The sequence below is a fragment of the Orcinus orca genome, chromosome 16 (genome assembly GCF_937001465.1).
Source record: "Orcinus orca chromosome 16, mOrcOrc1.1, whole genome shotgun sequence".
Lineage (NCBI taxonomy): Eukaryota > Metazoa > Chordata > Mammalia > Artiodactyla > Delphinidae > Orcinus > Orcinus orca.
In genome coordinates this window covers 24,293,347-24,310,889 of record NC_064574.1, presented here as the reverse complement: position 1 = coordinate 24,310,889, position 17,543 = coordinate 24,293,347, and the positions used below count along the sequence as shown (strand labels likewise).

The window sequence follows — 17,543 nt, the reverse complement described above, 5'->3', positions numbered from 1 at the left end:
GTTGGACTCACACGTCATACTGGGACGCCCTGTGGTGGCTATAGAATCGGTTTTCCAGATCAATGTGGGTCTCTCTGATGAGGTCATCAGAACCCACGCGGTCATGATCAAACACAGCCACGGTCAACTCTGGCTCAGCAGGGAGAGAGATGCTGAGCTGTAGGGCCCTGGCCAGGAGAGAGCGTGATGAGAACACCTCCACACCCTAGGAGGTGGTCTTGTGAGGGGTAGGGGTGTGAGGGGACTCAACAGCTTCTGTCCATTCCCCCACACCACATCAGCTGCCTGAGTGAGAGCCACAGGGCAGGATGGCAAAGTTGCTCTCCATTCCCAAGCCCGGGGCCCAGGCTCACTCTCCAAAGATGGGGTTCAGCTACTTGAGGATGTAGCGCTCCTTGGTGTCCAGCCGCTCCCAGCCAGCGCTCACCACCACATAGGGGTCTGCTTTGCCGTTGGCGTCCGCAGGAGCCAGGCTGGTAGCCTAGGGAGACAGTATGGGGTGGAAATGAAAGAAATGTCATTGTCATAACCCAAGGTGGCTCTTGCCAGACCTAATCTCCGATTGAGTGTAAACAGGAAGTTACCAGGGAGAGATCTTCCACCTCAAGGAGTTAGCTGAGAGGTTGCACAAGATGACTTTTATTTACTTTCAAATTAATTATTGAAATACTTAAGACATACAAGTATAACAAAAGATATAATGAAACAGAAAATATGTGGAACGATGTATACCCTTATACATCTTACTATTCAATTTGTAACTTTCCATATTGTTTGACCTTCATTTTTTTACAATGAGCATATTTTACATTTTATTCCTTTTTTTTACTTTTTAAATTAAGAATATTTTAACTAAATAAAAATAATTACAATTTTTTAATTGTATTAAAAAATAATACAATGAGCATGTGTGTGCCCAGTTTCATAAATTAAACACTACCGACAAATGTCCCCTGAGTCCCCTGACCTGAGTTAATTCCTTTTTCATCCCTGAAGTAGCCAGACCCTTTATTTGGGGTTTCTCACTCACAGAAAAAAAAAGGCAAAATACTTTTACTACATATACATACGTCCCTAAGCAATATATAGCACTATATTGCATGGTTTAAACTATATTTAGTAAACTTACTTTTTCTGTTTTTGATAACTATGTAATTAAGTAAATTCATAACTTATGCATAAATTACTGAAGTATAATTTATACACAGCAATATATTTTTAGTCTTTTTACACTCCTACCTGCCATGTATGAGAGTTCCAGTTGCCCCACATCTTTCACACCTGGTATCGTCAGTCTTTTTATTTTCGTCAATCTAGCGCTTGTGAAATTGTAGCTCATTGTGGTTTTAATTTGCATTTCCCTGCTGATGAAGCACGTTGAGCATCTTTGCATGTGCTTATTGGCCTTATATATATATTTGCTTTTGTGAAGTGACTGTTCAAATTTTTTGCTCCATTATTGAGTTTTAAATTTAAAAACATTACACTTTTAATTTCTAAACATTCTAACTGGGCCTTTCAACTTGCTGTTTATTTTTAGTAGTCTCTTGTTCCTTGCTCATTTTAAATTCATTCTTTTATTTCTTTAAACATTTCATATATACTTATTTTACATTCTCTATCTAGTCATTCCAATATCAACGATCTTGGGGGTCTGAATGTGTTGTTATTTTTGCTAATTCTTACTCATGGTGACTTTTTTTTTTTAAACATCTTTATTGGTGTATAATTGCTTTACAGTGGTGTGTTCATTTCTGGTTTATAACAAAGTGAATCAGCTATACATATACATATATCCCCATATCTCCTCCCTCTTGCGTCTCCCTCCCACCCTCCCATGGTGGCTTTTTTCTTTATATTTCAGTACTTTTTAATCATGATTCATGTTTCGTTTAACTCATGCTGAGGGGCTGTTGTGGGTGTTCTCTGCCAGAGAGAACTTGTTTTCAATCCTGCCAGTTTCCTAGGCAAACTACCAACCTGCAGCCACTTTAAAATAAATCCTCCACTTGAGGTTTTGGGGATCACACAGATGGTGGGAACTCAGGCCCTGAACTGTATTAGAGCCAGCTTGTGGTCATGGATGCTAGGAGAAACTTTTTCCCCTCTAACCAATGCCAAGTTTAAGACAGGCAAGTTTCCTTGGTGTCTCCTTCTGCCTTTCAAGTTCCTATTTTTGTTCATCCTTATGCAGAGGGTGTAATTTTGGGGGCTCCACTTTATATAAGGCCGTTCAGTCAAACTCCTCCCCTAGGTAGCTCCAGGACTTCATCTTCTGTCCTCACTGCCTGTCAACCATCCACGAGGAAGATGAGGTTTCCCAGGTCAGCAGTAAGTGTGGGGTGAAAGCCAGCTTTAGCATTCCTTTTCCCTAGGTCCCTGTTATTAACTATATTTTCTTGATTTCTGTAATCTTGATGCTGTGGTATCTGGAGCCATACTGGCCCGGGAGAAACTGCACCTGTCAGGGATACTAATTCCTAGAGTCAGCAAACAACACACCTGCCAGAGCACCTTTCATATACAAACCAACCAATCTAGAGCCCATACAATGTCCAACCACCTCCTCTATCTGGCTCTTATACTCCAGGAAGTAATATTCCTCTGCCCTAATCATCCTCAGGGCCAGGTTCCAGACAACAAGAGACAGTGAGACAGCCCCCGTACCCCAGAGCCCACAGGAATTATTCAAACTAGCCAATCCTAAGCCTGCTTACACTGCCTTGCCCTGCCTTTACTGCAGAAACCACAATAAAGGCTCTGGCCCTCACACTTCCCTTCCTCCTTCTGCCTCTGAACTGGCCCTCATGCTTCCCCGTGGGCCCTGCAGGGTACAGCATGCACCACCACCCCCCACACACAGAAAACTGAAACAACAGACTATCTTTTCAATGGCAACCATCTCCTGATGTGTTGGCTTCACCAAACATGGATAAGAACAAAATCCTGGGTACGTTTTAAAGCAGTTCCTGCTTTTATTCTGTTTTTTTTTTTTTCCACTCTAAAATCTCTTACTTTCTTGGAAGCTCAGCATTGCATTTAAAAGATTTTTTAAAAATAAATTTATTTACTTCCGGGAAGATGGCGGAAGAGTAAGACGCGGAGATCACATTCCTCCCCATAGATACACCAGAAATACATCTACACGTGGAACAACTCCTACAGAACACCTACTGAACGCTGGCAGAAGACCTCAGACCTCCCAAAAGGCAAGAAACCCCCCACGTACCTGGTTAGGGCAAAAGAAAAAAAAAACTGAGACAAAAGGATAGGGACGGGTCCTGCACCAGCGGGAGGGAGCTGTGAAGGAGGAAAAGTGTCCACACACTAGGAAGCCCCTTCGCGGGCGGAAACTGCGGGTGGCGGAGAGGGGGAGCTTCGGAGCCGTGGAGTAGAGCACAGCAACAGGGGTGCGGAGGGCAAAGCGGAGAGATTCCAGCGCAGAGGATCAGGGCCGACCGGCACTCACCAGCCCGAGAGGCTTGTCTGCTCCCCCGCCAGAGGGGGCGGGGCTTCGGTCAGAGCCCAGGGAGAGGACTGGGGTTGGCGGCGTGAACACAGCCTGCAGGGGGTTAGTGCGCCACGGCTGGCCGGGAGGGAGTCCGGGGAAAAGTCTGGACCTGCAGAAGAGGCAAGAGACTTTTTCTTCCCTCTTTATTTCCTGGTGCGCGAGGAGAGGGGATTAAGAGCGCCGCTTAAAGGAGCTCCAGAGACGGGCGCGAGCCGTGGCTAAAAGCGCGGACCCCAGAGACGGGCATGAGACGCTAAGGCTGCTGCTGCTGCCACCAAGAAGCCTGTGTGCGAACACAGGTCACTATCCACACCCCCCTTCCGGGGAGCCTGTGCAGCCCACCACTGCCAGGGTCCCGGGATCCAGGGACAACTCCCCAGGGAGAACGCACGGCGCGCCTCAGGCTGGTGCAACGTCACGCTGGCCTCTGCCGCTGCAGGTCACTCCGTGACCCTCCCTACCCCCGGCCTGAGTGAGCCAGAGCCTCCGAATCAGCGGCTCCTTTAACCACGTCCTGTCTGAGCAAAGAACAGACGCCCTCCGGCGACCTACACGCACAGGCGGGGCCGAATCCAAAGCTGAGCCCCTGGGAGCTGTGAGAACAAAGAAGAGAAAGGGAAATCTCTCCCAGCAGCCGCAGAAGCAGCAGATTAAAGCTCCACAATCAACCTGATGTACCCTGCATCTGTGGAATACATGAATAGACAACGAATCATCCCAAATTAAGGAGGTGGACTTTGAGAGCAAGATTTATTACTCTTTCCCCTTTTCCTTTTTTTGTGTGTATGTGTATGCTTCTGTGTGAGATTTTGTCTGTATAGCTTTGCTTCCACCATTTGTCCGAGGGTTCTATCCGTTCGTCTTTTTTTTAAATTTTTTTCTTAATAATTACTTTTTATTTTAATAAACTTATTTTATTTTATCTTCGTTCTTTCTTTCCTTCCTTCCTTCCTTTAGACAACGAATCATCCCAAATTGAGGAGGTGGACTTTGAGAGCAACATTTATGATTTTTTCCTCTTTTCCTCTTTTTGTGAGTGTGTATGTGTATGCTTCTGTGTGAGATTTTGTCTGTATAGCTTTGCTTCCACCATTTGTTCCAGGGTTCTGTCCATCCGTATTTTTGTTTTTTGTTTCCTCTTAATAATTATTTTTTTATTTCAATAACTTTATTATATTTTATTTTATTTTACGTTATCTTCTTTCTTTCTTTTTTTCTTCCTTCCCTCCTTCCTTCCTTGCTCCCTCCCTCCCTCCCTCCCTCCTTTCTATCTACTTCTACTAATTCTTTCTTTCTACTTTTTCTCCCTTTTCTTCTGAGCTGTGTGGATGAAAGGCTCTTGGTGCTGCAGCCAGGAGTTAGTGCTGTGCCTCTGAGGTGGGAGAGCCAACTTCAGGACACTGGTCCACAAGAGACCTCCCAGCTGCACATAATATCAAATGGCGAAAATCTCCCAGAGATCTCCATCTCAACACCAGCACCCAGCTTCACTCAACGACCAGCAAGCTACAGTGCTGGACATCCTATGCCAAACAACTAGCAAGACAGAAACACAACACCACCCATTAGCAGAGAGGCTGCCCAAAATCATAATAAGTCAACAGACACCCCAAAACACACCACCAGACATGGACCTGCCCACCAGAAAGACAAGATCCAGCCTCATCCACCAGAACACAGGCACTAGTCCCCTCCACCAGGAAGCCTACACAACCCACTGAACCAACCTTAGCCACTGGGGACAGACACCAAAAACAACAGGAACTACGAACCTGCAGCCTGCAAAAAGGAGACCCCAAACACAGTAAGATAAGCAAAATGAAAAGACAGAAAAACACACAGCAGATGAAGGAGCAAGATAAAAACCCACCAGACCTAACAAATGAAGAGGAAATAGGCAGTCTACCTGAAAAAGAATTCAGAATAATGATAGTAAAGATGATCCAAAATCTTGGAAATAGAATAGTCAAAATGCAAGAAACATTTAACAAGGACCTAGAAGAACTAAAGATGAAACAAACAATGATGAACAACACAATAAATGAAATGAAAAATACTCTAGATGGGATCAATAGAATAACTGAGGCAGAAGAACGGATAAGTGACCTGGAAGATAAAATAGTGGAAATAACTACTGCAGAGCAGAATAAAGAAAAAAGAATGAAAAGAACTGAGAACAGTCTCAGAGACCTCTGGGACAACATTAAACGCACCAACATTCGAATTATAGGGGTTCCAGAAGAAGTGAAAAAGAAAGGGACTGAGAAAATATTTGAAGAGATTATAGTTGAAAACTTCCCTAATATGGGAAAGGAAATAGTTAATCAAGTCCAGGAAGCACAGAGAGTCCCATACAGGATAAATCCAAGGAGAAATATGCCAAGACACATACTAATCAAACTGTCAAAAATTAAATACAAAGAAAACATATTAAAAGCAGCAAGGGAAAAACAACAAATAACACACAAGGGAATCCCCGTAAGGTTAACAGCTGATCTTTCAGCAGAAACTCTGGAAGCCAGAAGGGAGTGGCAGGACATATTGAAAGTGATGAAGGAGAAAAACCTGCAACCAAGATTACTCTACCCAGCAAGGATCTCATTCAGATTTGATGGAGAAATTAAAACCTTTACAGACAAGCAAAAGCTGAGAGAGTTCAGCACCACCAAACCAGCTATACAACAACTGCTAAAGGAACTTCTCTAGGCAAGAAACACAAGAGAAGGAAAAGACCTACAATAACGAACCCAAAACAATTAAGAAAATAGGAATAGGAACATACATATCAATAATTACCTTAAACGTAAATGGACTAAATGCTCCCACCAAAAGACACAGATTGGCTGAATGGATACAAAAATAAGACGCATATATTTGCTGTCTACAAGAGACCCACTTCAGACCTAGAGACACACACAGACTGAAAGTAAGGGGATGGAAAAAGGTATTTCATGCAAATGGAAACCAAAAGAAAGCTGGAGTAGCAATTCTCATATCAGACAAAATAGACTTTAAAATAAAGACTATTAGAAGAGACAAAGAAGGACACTACGTAAGGATCAAGGGATCGATCCAAGAAGAAGATATAACAATTGTAAATATTTATGCACCCAACATAGGAGCACCTCAATACATAAGGCAAATACTAACAGCCATAAAAGGGGAAATCGACAGTAACACATTCATAGTCGGGGACTTTAACACCCCACTTTCACCAATGGACAGATCATGCAAAATGAAAATAAATAAGGAAACACAAGCTTTAAATGATACATTAAACAAGATGGACTTAATTGATATTTATAGGACATTCCATCCAAAAACAACAGAATACACATTTTTCTCTAGTGCTCATGGAACATTCTCCAGGATAGATCATATCTTGGGTCACAAATCAAGCCTTGGTAAATTTAAGAAAATTGAAATTGTATCAAGTATCTTTTCTGACCACAATGCTATGAGACTAGATATCAATTACAGGAAAAGATCTGTAAAAAATACAAACACATGGAGGCTAAACAATAGACTACTTAATAATGAAGTGATCACTGAAGAAATCAAAGAGGAAATCAAAAACTACCTAGAAACAAATGACAATGGAGACACGACGACTCAAAATCTATGGGATGCAGCAAAAGCAGTTCTAAGAGGGAAGTTTATAGCAATACAATCCTACCTTAAGAAACAGGAAACATCTCGAATAAACAACCTAACCTTGCACCTAAAGCAATTAGAGAAAGAAGAACAAAAAAACCCCAAACTTAGCAGAAGGAAAGAAATCATAAAAATCAGATCAGAAATAAATGAAAAAGAAATGAAGGAAACGATAGCAAAGATCAGTAAAACTAAAAGCTGGTTCTTTGAGAAGATAAACAAAATTGATAAACCATTAGCCAGACTCATCAAGAAAAAAAGGGAGAAGACTGAAATCAGTAGAATTAGAAATGAAAAAGGAGAAGTAACAACTGACACTGCAGAAATACAAAAGATCATGAGAGATTACTACAAGCAACTCTATGCCAATAAAATGGACAACCATGAAGAAATGGACAAATTCTTAGAAAGGCACAACCTGCCAAGACTGAATCAGGAAGAAATAGAAAATATGAACAGACCAATCACAAGCACTGAAATTGAAACTGCGATTAAAAATCTTCTAACAAACAAAAGCCCAGGACCAGATGGCTTCACAGGCGAATTCTATCAAACATTTAGAGAAGAGCTAACACCTATCCTTCTCAAACTCTTCCAAAATATAGCAGAGGGAGGAACACTCCCCAACTCATTCTACGAGGCCACCATCACCCTGATACCAAAACCAGACAAGGATGTCACAAAGAAAGAAAACTACAGGCCAATATCACTGATGAACATAGATGCAAAAATCCTCAACAAAATACTAGCAAACAGAATCCAACAGCACATTAAACGGATCATACACCATGATCAAGTGGGGTTTATTCCAGGAATGCAAGGATTCTTCAATATACGCAAATCAATCAACGTGATACACCATATTAACAAACTGAAGGAGAAAAACCATATGATCATCTCAAGAGATGCAGAGAAAGCTTTTGACAAAATTCAACACCAATTTATGATAAAAACCCTGCAGAAAGTAGGCATAGAGGGAACTTTCCTCAACATAATAAAGGCCATATATGACAAACCCACAGCCAACATTGTCCTCAATGGTGAAAAACTGAAAGCATTTCCTCTAAGATCAGGAACAAGACAAGGTTGCCCACTCTCACCACTCTTATTCAACATAGTTTGGGAAGTTTTAGCCACAGCAATCAGAGAAAAAAAGGAAATAAAAGGAATCCAAATCGGAAAAGAAGAAGTAAAGCTGTCACTATTTGCAGATGACATGATACTATACATAGAGAATCCTAAAGATGCTACCAGAAAACTACTAGAGCTAATCAATGAATTTGGTAAAGTAGCAGGGTACAAAATTAATGCACAGAAATCTTTGGCATTCCTATACACTAAGGATGAAAAATCTGAAAGTGAAATCAAGAAAACACTCCCATTTACCATTGCAACAAAAAGAAAAAAATATCTAGGAATAAACCTACCTAAGGAGACAAAAGACCTGTATGCAGAAAATTATAAGACACTGATGAAAGAAATTAAAGATGATACAAATAGATGTAGAGATATACCATGTTTTTGGATTGGAAGAATCAACATTGTGAAAATGACTCTACTACCCAAAGCAATCTACAGATTCAATGCAATCCCTATCAAACTACCACTGGCATTTTTCACAGAACTAGAACAAAAAATTTCACAATTTGTATGGAAACACAAAAGACCCCAAATAGCCAAAGCAATCTTGAGAACAAAAAACGGAGCTGGAGGAATCAGGCTTCCTGACTTCAGACAGTACTACAAAGCTACAGTAATCAAGACAGTATGGTACTGGCACAAAAACAGAAATATAGATCAATGGAACAGGATAGAAAGCCCAGAGATAAACCCACGCACATATGGTCACCTTATCTTTGATAAAGGAGGCAGGAATGTACAGTGGAGAAAGGACAGCCTCTTCAATAAGTGGTGCTGGGAAAACTGGACAGCTACATGTAAAAGTATGAGATTAGATCACTCCCTAACACCATACACAAAAATAAGCTCAAAATGGATTAAAGACCTAAATGTAAGGCCAGAAACTATCAAACCCTTAGAGGAAAAGATAGGCAGGACACTCTATGAGATAAATCACAGCAAGGTCCTTTTTGACCCACCTCCTAGAGAAATGGAAATAAAAACAAAAATAAACAAATGGGACCTAATGAAACTTAAAAGCTTTTGCACAGCAAAGGAAACCATAAACAAGACCAAAAGACAACCCTCAGAATGGGAGAAAATATTTGCAAATGAAGCAACTGACAAAGGATTAATCTCCAAAATTTATAAGCAGCTCATGCAGCTTAATAACAAAAAAACAAACAACCCAATCCAAAAATGGGCAGAAGACCTAAATAGACATTTCTCCAAAGAAGATATACAGATTGCCAACAAACACATGAAAGAATGCTCAACATCACTAATCATTAGAGAAATGCAAATCAAAACTACAATGAGATATCATCTCACACCAGTCAGAATGGCCATCATCAAAAAATCTAGAAACAATAAATGCTGGAGAGGGTGTGGAGAAAAGGGAACCCTCTTACACTGTTGGTGGGAATGTAAATTGATACAGCCACTGTGGAAAACAGTATGGAGGTTCCTTGAAAAACTACAAATAGGGCTTCCCTGGTGGCGCAGTGGTTGAGAGTCCGACTGCCGATGCAGGGGACACCGGTTCGTGCCCCAGTCTGGGAAGATCCCACATGCCGTGGAGCGGCTGGGCCCGTGAGCCATGGCCGCTCAGCCTGCGCGTCCGGCGCCTGTGCTCCGCAACGGGAGAGACCACAGCAGTGAGAGGCCCGCGTACCGCAGAAAAAAAAAAAAAAACTACAAATAGAACTACCATATGACCCAGTAATCCCACTACTAGGCATATACCCTGAGAAAACCATAATTCAAAAAGAATCATGTACCAAAATGTTCATTGCAGCTCTATTTACAATAGCCCAGAGATGGAAACAACCTAAGTGTCCATCATTGGATGAATGGATAAAGAAGATGTGGCACATATATACAATGGAATATTACTCAGCCATAAAAAGAAACGAAATTGAGCTATTTGTAATGAGGTGGATAGATCTAGAGTCTGTCATACAGAGTGAAGTAAGTCAGAAAGAGAGAGACAAATACCGTATGCTAACACATATATATGGAATTTAAGAGAAAAAAATGTCATGAAGAACCTAGGGGTGAAACAGGAATAAAGACACAGACTTACTAGAGAATGGACTTGAGGATATGGGGAGGGAGAAGGGTAAACTGTGACAAAGCAAGAGAGAGGCATGGACATATATACACTACCAAACGTAAGGTAGATAGCTAGTGGGAAGCAGCCGCATAGCACAGGGAGATCAGCTCGGTGCTTTGTGACCGCCTGGAGGGCTGGGATAGGGAGGGTGGAAGGGAGGGAGACACAAGCGGGAAGAGATATGGGAACATATGTATATATATAACTGATTCATTTTGTTGTGAAGCTGAAACTAACATACCATTGTAAAGCAATTATACTCCAGTAAAGATGTTAAAATGAAAAAAATAATAAATTTATTTACTTATTTATATTTTATTTTTGGCTGCATTGGGCCTTCATTGCTATGCACGGACTTTCTCTAGTTGCGGCAAGCAGGAGCTACTCTTCGTTGTGGTGCGTGGGCTTCTCATTGTGGTGGCTTCTCTTGTGGCAGAGCACAGGCTCTAGGCACGTGGGCTTCAGTAGTTGTGGCATGTGAGCTCAGTAGTTGTGGCGCACAGGCTTAGCTGCTCTGCAGCATGTGGGATCTTCCCGGACCAGGGCTCAAACCCATCTCCCCTGCATTGGCAGGTGGATTCTTAACCACTGTGCCACCATGGAAGTCCTAAAAGGTGTTTTTAACAGTATGAAGATTCCTCAAAACACTAAAAATAGAGTTGCCATGTGATCCAGCAATCCCACTCCTGGGCATATATCCTGAAAAAACTATAATTCAGAAACATACAGGGAGGGCTTCCCTGGTGGCACAGTGGTTAAGAATCTGCCTGCCAATGCAGGGGACACGGGTTCAAGCTCTGGTCCGGGAAGATCCCACATGCTGTGGAGCAACTAAGCCCATGTGCCACAACTACTGAGCCTGTGCACCTAGAGCCTATGCTCCACAACAAGAGAAGCCACCACAATGAGAATCCTGCGCATCGCAACAAAGAGTAGCCCCCACTTGCCACAACTAGAGAAAGCCCACGCGCAGCAACGAAGACCCAATGCAGCCAAAAATAAATAAAATTAAAAAAAAAAAGATACAGGGAATTCCCTGGTGGTCCGGTGGTTAGGACTCTGCGCTTCCACTGTAGGGGGTACAGGTTCGATCCCTGGTCAGGGAAATAAGATCCTGCATGTCGCACAGTGCAGCCAAAAAAATAATAACAAGTAAATAAATAAATAAAATATAACCAAAAAAAGATACATGCACCCCTATGTTCATAGCAGCACTACTCATGATAGCCAAGACATGGAAGCAACCTAAATGCCCATCGACAGATGAATGGATAAAGAAGATGTGGTACATATATACAATGGAATAATACTCAGCCATAAAAAAATGAAATAATGCTATTTGCAGCAACATGGATGGACCTAGAGATTATCATACTAAGTGAAATAAGTCAGAAAGAGAAAGATAAATACCATATGATGTCGCTTATATGTGGAATCTAAAAACACTTCGTATCAGTTGACAGAAATCTTCTTCATTTTATTTTACAGCTGCATAGTACTCTGTTGTACGGACATAGCATAGTTTATTCAACCCTTCTGCTATGTATGGGCATTTAATAAGATTTGATTTTTAATGGTCTTCCATCTTTAGAAATTTTATTTTATTATTTTCAAATCTGCCCAATTTTTATAGCCTTTTGTTCTCTGCGTGTGAAATCATTTTAAACTGTTTTAAACTGTGAAGTAATTTTAAGCTGTTTTATATTTCTAATATTTGAAAATGCTAACATCCAAAGCCCTTAGAGATCTAATTCTCTTTTGTGTTGTGTCTTTCTGACAAATTTTCCTGAGATTGTTTTCTTATATATTTTATAATTTGGGATTGTGAACCCAAATTTGGTTATCTAAATCTAGGGAAGTCTGTGAAGCCTGATTTGGGACTACTTTAAGCCAATCTCTCAAGTTTGAGTTTTGTGGACTAAGCAGATAATAAAAATTCAAGTCTTAAATCAATGTGAGGGCAAAACTCTAATAGTAAATCCTCAGGGAAGACATTTTTTCTATTTCCCCCAATTGGAACAGAGGCTGAGATAGACCATTTACCTTACAGGCTTCTTTCCCAGTGGGTGGGCTTCCTCTTGCCCACCTTTCACTGAGAGTAGAGCCCTTCCTGGGTGCTGCTTCGAGCAAGGGTCTTGGTTGTGTCTCCCACCTTGTATAGGCTATTAGATATTAGAACCTAAGGCTTGGGGTCCAGGTATGGACAAATCCTCTCAAGAGAATCTGACTTCAGGGCTTGTTCAGGGATTCCTGCTGTTTTCTCATTTTGGCCCATTGGGAATTCCCTTTCTTATGAGCTTAGCATTTGTTTAAAAGATTGTTTATCTAGCATTTCTAGATCTATTATATCAAGAATTTATTTCAGACCATCTGGTCTGCAATGTTGCTAGAAGTAGAAGGTCCAGATGATGTCTACTCTCTGATGTATGCACTAGGATGCTTACATTATGGTAGAAGAGTGCCACAGAATGTTTCTTGAAATTACATCTTAGTCAGAATGCCTATATTTAAACTAGATAAAAGTACAGCATCTGTTCTGTGCCGGGAGTGAAGGGGTAGCAACCCACTCATTCCCCTCTCACTCCCTGAGATGCCTTTAAGGAAACTGCAGGGCCCTGTTGAGCACTGTATGAAAACTGCAGCAATGGGAGGACCTGTACAAAGGTATTTGATGACAGGCCATCACAAAGCTTTACAGAGTTGTGCCCTTCCTGGAATTATACTCCCCATTCTATGAGACTAGAACTACAAATAAGGAATTAGGGGATCTAAGCTCTAAATTCAGGTTCTGCCGTGAGCAGGATGTGTAACCCTGTGAAGTCTCTTAAGTTTGTGCCTAAGATTTCCCATCTGAAAAATGAAAAAGCTGGACTCTGATCCCTTCAGTCTGTAGGTTTTGTGTACATTACCTTTGCCGGAGTTAGAGGCGTGCCACGCCAATGGATGCTCACCTTTACAACATATACTCTGACTAGGAGCTTGATGGGCCGATTCTGTGTGGGATCCCCCTGGAGATCTGGGGATCAGAAAAGGACACTGCCTCTGATTCAGGGTAAATGAGGTAGGAGCCCTGGGTGGGATGGGGGGGGTATGGAGCAGAAAAAACACTGGTAAGACAGTCTTCTTCCTGCATCCCCACTTGTGCTCCCTGGTCCCCCATTCCTTCCCGAAACATACCTTGAACTTGCCCACAAGGTTTCCAGACCTTTCTTCCTCTCCATCTCCATCCTGACCTCCTTGCCCTCGATACAGGGGAAACACATTCAGCCAGTCTTCAAAGTGGTTAAACTCTTCTTCCAGGGAGCTGTTGTAAATCTGAAAGGCGAGGGCCTCAGTGACAGCTCGTCCAGAATCCGAGCAGAATCCCCTCTTGCAACACCCCGTCACCTTCAGAGTGGCGATTGCTTTTTTCTGGGACACAGAGCCTTTGACTTCAGCCTTACCCTGGTCTTGGGCTTCCCCATCCACAGAAAGGAGATTGCCCCCATCTGGGAACAGCAGAAATGCCCCATTAGAAATACTGGTGTGGGGGAGGGAGGGAGACACAAAGAGGAAAAACAAGAAAGCCAATCTCTTACCTGAATCCCCAACATCATCCATTTCATCCTCATCAAAGTTGGTCTGAAATCAAAGCGCAGGTCAAAGATTCTTCCCTACCCTTTACCTCCTTAATCTACCCCTTTTCCAGGATAGGGAGTTGGAAAACTTTAGCTCAAGTTCCAGCTGGGTAAGCCACTTGCATTTTCAAAGCCTTAGTTTATCCTATAGTCCTGATATGTAACCACCAGGTACATGTGGCTGTTGAGCACTTGAAATGCATCTGGTCCAAACTGAGATGTGCTGGAAGCATAAACTACACACCAGATTTTAAAGACTAGTATAAAATAAGATTATAAAATATCTCATTATTGAGCTTTCCCTGGGGGCACAGTGGTTAAGAATTCACCTGCCAATGCAGGGGACACGGGTTCGAGTCCTGGTCTGGGAAGACCCCACATGCCGCGGAGCAACTAAGCCTGTGCGACACAACTACTGAGCCTGCGCTCTAGAGCCTATGCTGCGCAGCAAGAGAAGCCACCGCAATGAGAAGCCCTCGTACTGCAACAAAGAATAGCCCCCGCTCACCACAACTAGAGAAAGCCCACGCCCAGCAACAAAGACCCAACACAGCCATAAATAAATAAATTAAATAAATCTATTAATTAAAAAAATCTCACTATTAATTGTTTATAATGGTTACTTCTTGAAATGATACTATAGATATACTAGGTTAAATAAAATATATTATTAAAATCATTTTCATCTGTTTCCTTTTACTTTTTTTTAATGTGGCTACTACAAAAGTTAAAATTACATATGTGGCTCACACGATATTTCTGTTGGACAAGACAGCTCCAGATAATGGAGTTAATAATCCCCAGCTTCTCAAATTGTTGTGAAGATGAGAAAAGATGGCTGTAACAAAGAGTTCTGAAAAACTGTAGAGCTCCATGTTTGGTGAGATCCTTCTTCTTCCCATTTACCCTCCTCCGTCTCCAGCCCCTCAACCCGCAGAAGCCTGCTCTGCTCCCGCCTGCCCCTGGAGCTCCTGCAGAGATGCATAGTACTTGGACCACCAGTCGAGCTCTTCAGGATCTGGGATGTCCTCCTCCAGCTCTGGGCCTTGATTCAGGAGGCCTCCCAGAGGGAGCTTCTTCAGAGGAGCCTGAGGGAGCAAGAACTCAGCACCTCTAACCTAGCACCACGCCAAGCCCCGCCAGTCCCTTCTCCACCCATCCCCCATACTCCATCACCTTTAGGAGCCGCCTGAGTATCCCCACTTCAGCCAAGAAGGGATCGCGGGACCTCTGTTCTGAGTGGGGATAAAAGACACCAGGAGGTCAGATAAGCAGAAGCCAGACTCAGTGCTCCACTGGAGGGTCCCCTGGAGCCATCTCAGCCAGGAACCAGATGGACTTCTGTCTGGTGGCCCCTAAGGGGAAAGCCCCTTACCTTGAGGTACCTTGGGCACCCTGTCTCCTCCTCTCCTTCCCCCTCAGGGGGATCCTCCTGACTCCAGAGTGTGACTCTCAGCATATGGGGGACAATGTGGGAACCCACGAGCACTGTGCGGCCAAAGGCCCAGCACTCAATCACCAGGATGCTGAGGGGAGCCGCAGATAAGGCTGCTCTGGCAGGTCCTGGGGGTAGGGAGAGAGGACCTGTGCCTCTGCAGACTGTGGAGGGAGGAGAGGCAGCAGCAGAGATAGATGAGAAAACAGTGTAGCTAAATACGCATTCAAAGCCCACAGCCTCACTGAGTCATCTCTGGTGAGTCATTGCTTTCTGAACCCATTTCCCAGCTAAAAAGGGGACACAATCCTGGACTGGAAAGACTATTGTATCAAATGATATAACAGTACAAAAATTCTTTGGAACCTACAAAGCGCCATCAGAAATATGAGGTTGTTGTTGTTATTATCATTATGTAAAGGACCAATGCTCAGTTTGCTAATATAGATTTAGAACCATAAAACTACGTATGCTCTTTAATCCAGAAATTCTATATCTATCAATGGATCCTAAGCGAGGGGCAGGGACAACAGTTATAATACTGTATTGTTGGCTTTATTTTACATATATGTGACAGTTACAGCACAAAAGGGGGGAGGAATGAATGGAGTTATAATGGAGAAAAGTATTTCTATTTTACTGGAACTAAATGAGTATTAATCTGAAATAGATTGTGAAAAATCAGTATGCATACTGTAATCCCTAGAGCAGCTACTAAGTAAATATCAACTAAGGAATTAAAGCAGTATACTAACAAATATCTATGTAATACAAAAGAAGGCAGTAAAGGAAGAACGAAAAATATGAGACTTATAGAAAACAAATAGCAAAGAGGCAAATGTAAATCCAACCATATCAATAATAACATCAAATGTGACTGTATTAAACAGTTCAAAGACAGAGATTGTCAAACGGATTAAAAAAAAAGATGCAACTACATGCTGTTTAAGAGATGCTCTTTCGTGAGATACATATAGGTTGAAGGTAAAAGGATGGGGAAACATATGCCATGCAAATACTAACCATAGAGAACTAGAGTAGCTATATTATCAGACAAATAGTCTTTAAGACAAAAAAGAGAGACAAACTAGAGACAAACAAGGACATTTTATAATGATAAACAGATCGATTCATAGGAAGTTATAACAATTATAAATATATATGCACCTAACAACAAAAACTGAAAATACAAGTAAAAAAAGACAAAAAAATAGGGCTTCCCTGGTGGCGCAGTGGTTGAGAGTCCTCCTGCTGATGCAGGGGACACGGGTTCGTGCCCCGGTCCGGGAAGATCCCACATGCCGCGGAGCGGCTGGGCCCGTGAGCCATGGCCGCTGAGCCTGCGCGTCTGGAGCCTGTGCTCCGCAACGGGAGAGGCCACAACAGTGAGAGGCCCGCGTACCGCAAAAAAAATAAATAAATAAAAGATAAAAAAATAAAGGGAGAAACAATTCAACAAAAGTTGGAAACTTCAATACCATATTCTCAATAATGGATAGAACAACTAGACATAAAATTCCCAAGGAGGCTTTTTTTAGGAAAGCTTGAATAATACTATCAACCCAACTTGACCTGACTGGTATCTGATATAGAACATTCCACCCAACAACGAAGCATTCACATTCTTTTCAGGTGCACAGTGGAGAGAGGGGTGTTTTCCTCAACTTGCACTATGAAATGGGAAATGAGAGGAACACCCCCTAGAAGTTCAGCGAGCAAAGTGCTTTCAGTTTCATCATCTTATAGCACAATGAAGTTTTCAAACTGAAAACTGCTGCGTGTGAAACAGAGTCATGAAATAGTGTTGCGTTTTGTTGTTGCTGTTGCTGTGCTCCCCCTTGCAGTCGGGAACCACTGTGCTTTGTCCCAGTCCCCGCCTTGCCCCTGCACAGCACTCTTCAGTTTACAAAGCCCTTTCACCAAGATCCTTTCTTTCATTGGCTCCTTATAGCACCCTTTCATCCCTTTTTTAAACAAACAAACAGAAAAACTAAAGCTCAAATCAGACAAGTGATTTGACAGGCTCCTAAGTGACATTGCCAGAATTTGACTCCAAAGCCCATACTAGAGTACAGTAATTACAAATTAAAC

At 42.3% G+C, this 17,543-nt stretch overlaps 1 protein-coding gene across 1 annotated transcript in view; it reads right to left on the bottom strand.

The window, feature by feature from the left end:
- LOC101270047 (fer-1-like protein 4) overlaps positions 1–17,543 on the bottom strand; it is a 51,662-nt gene that overhangs the window by 8,829 nt on the left and 25,290 nt on the right. The window contains 12 exon segments of the mRNA XM_033433918.2: positions 12–167; positions 354–481; positions 13,352–13,396; positions 13,399–13,470; positions 13,578–13,715; positions 13,788–13,888; positions 13,979–14,021; positions 14,974–15,105; positions 15,194–15,252; positions 15,314–15,324; positions 15,403–15,553; positions 15,556–15,601. Of these exon segments, the coding sequence (XP_033289809.2) occupies positions 12–167; positions 354–481; positions 13,352–13,396; positions 13,399–13,470; positions 13,578–13,715; positions 13,788–13,888; positions 13,979–14,021; positions 14,974–15,105; positions 15,194–15,252; positions 15,314–15,324; positions 15,403–15,553; positions 15,556–15,601 (1,082 nt within the window).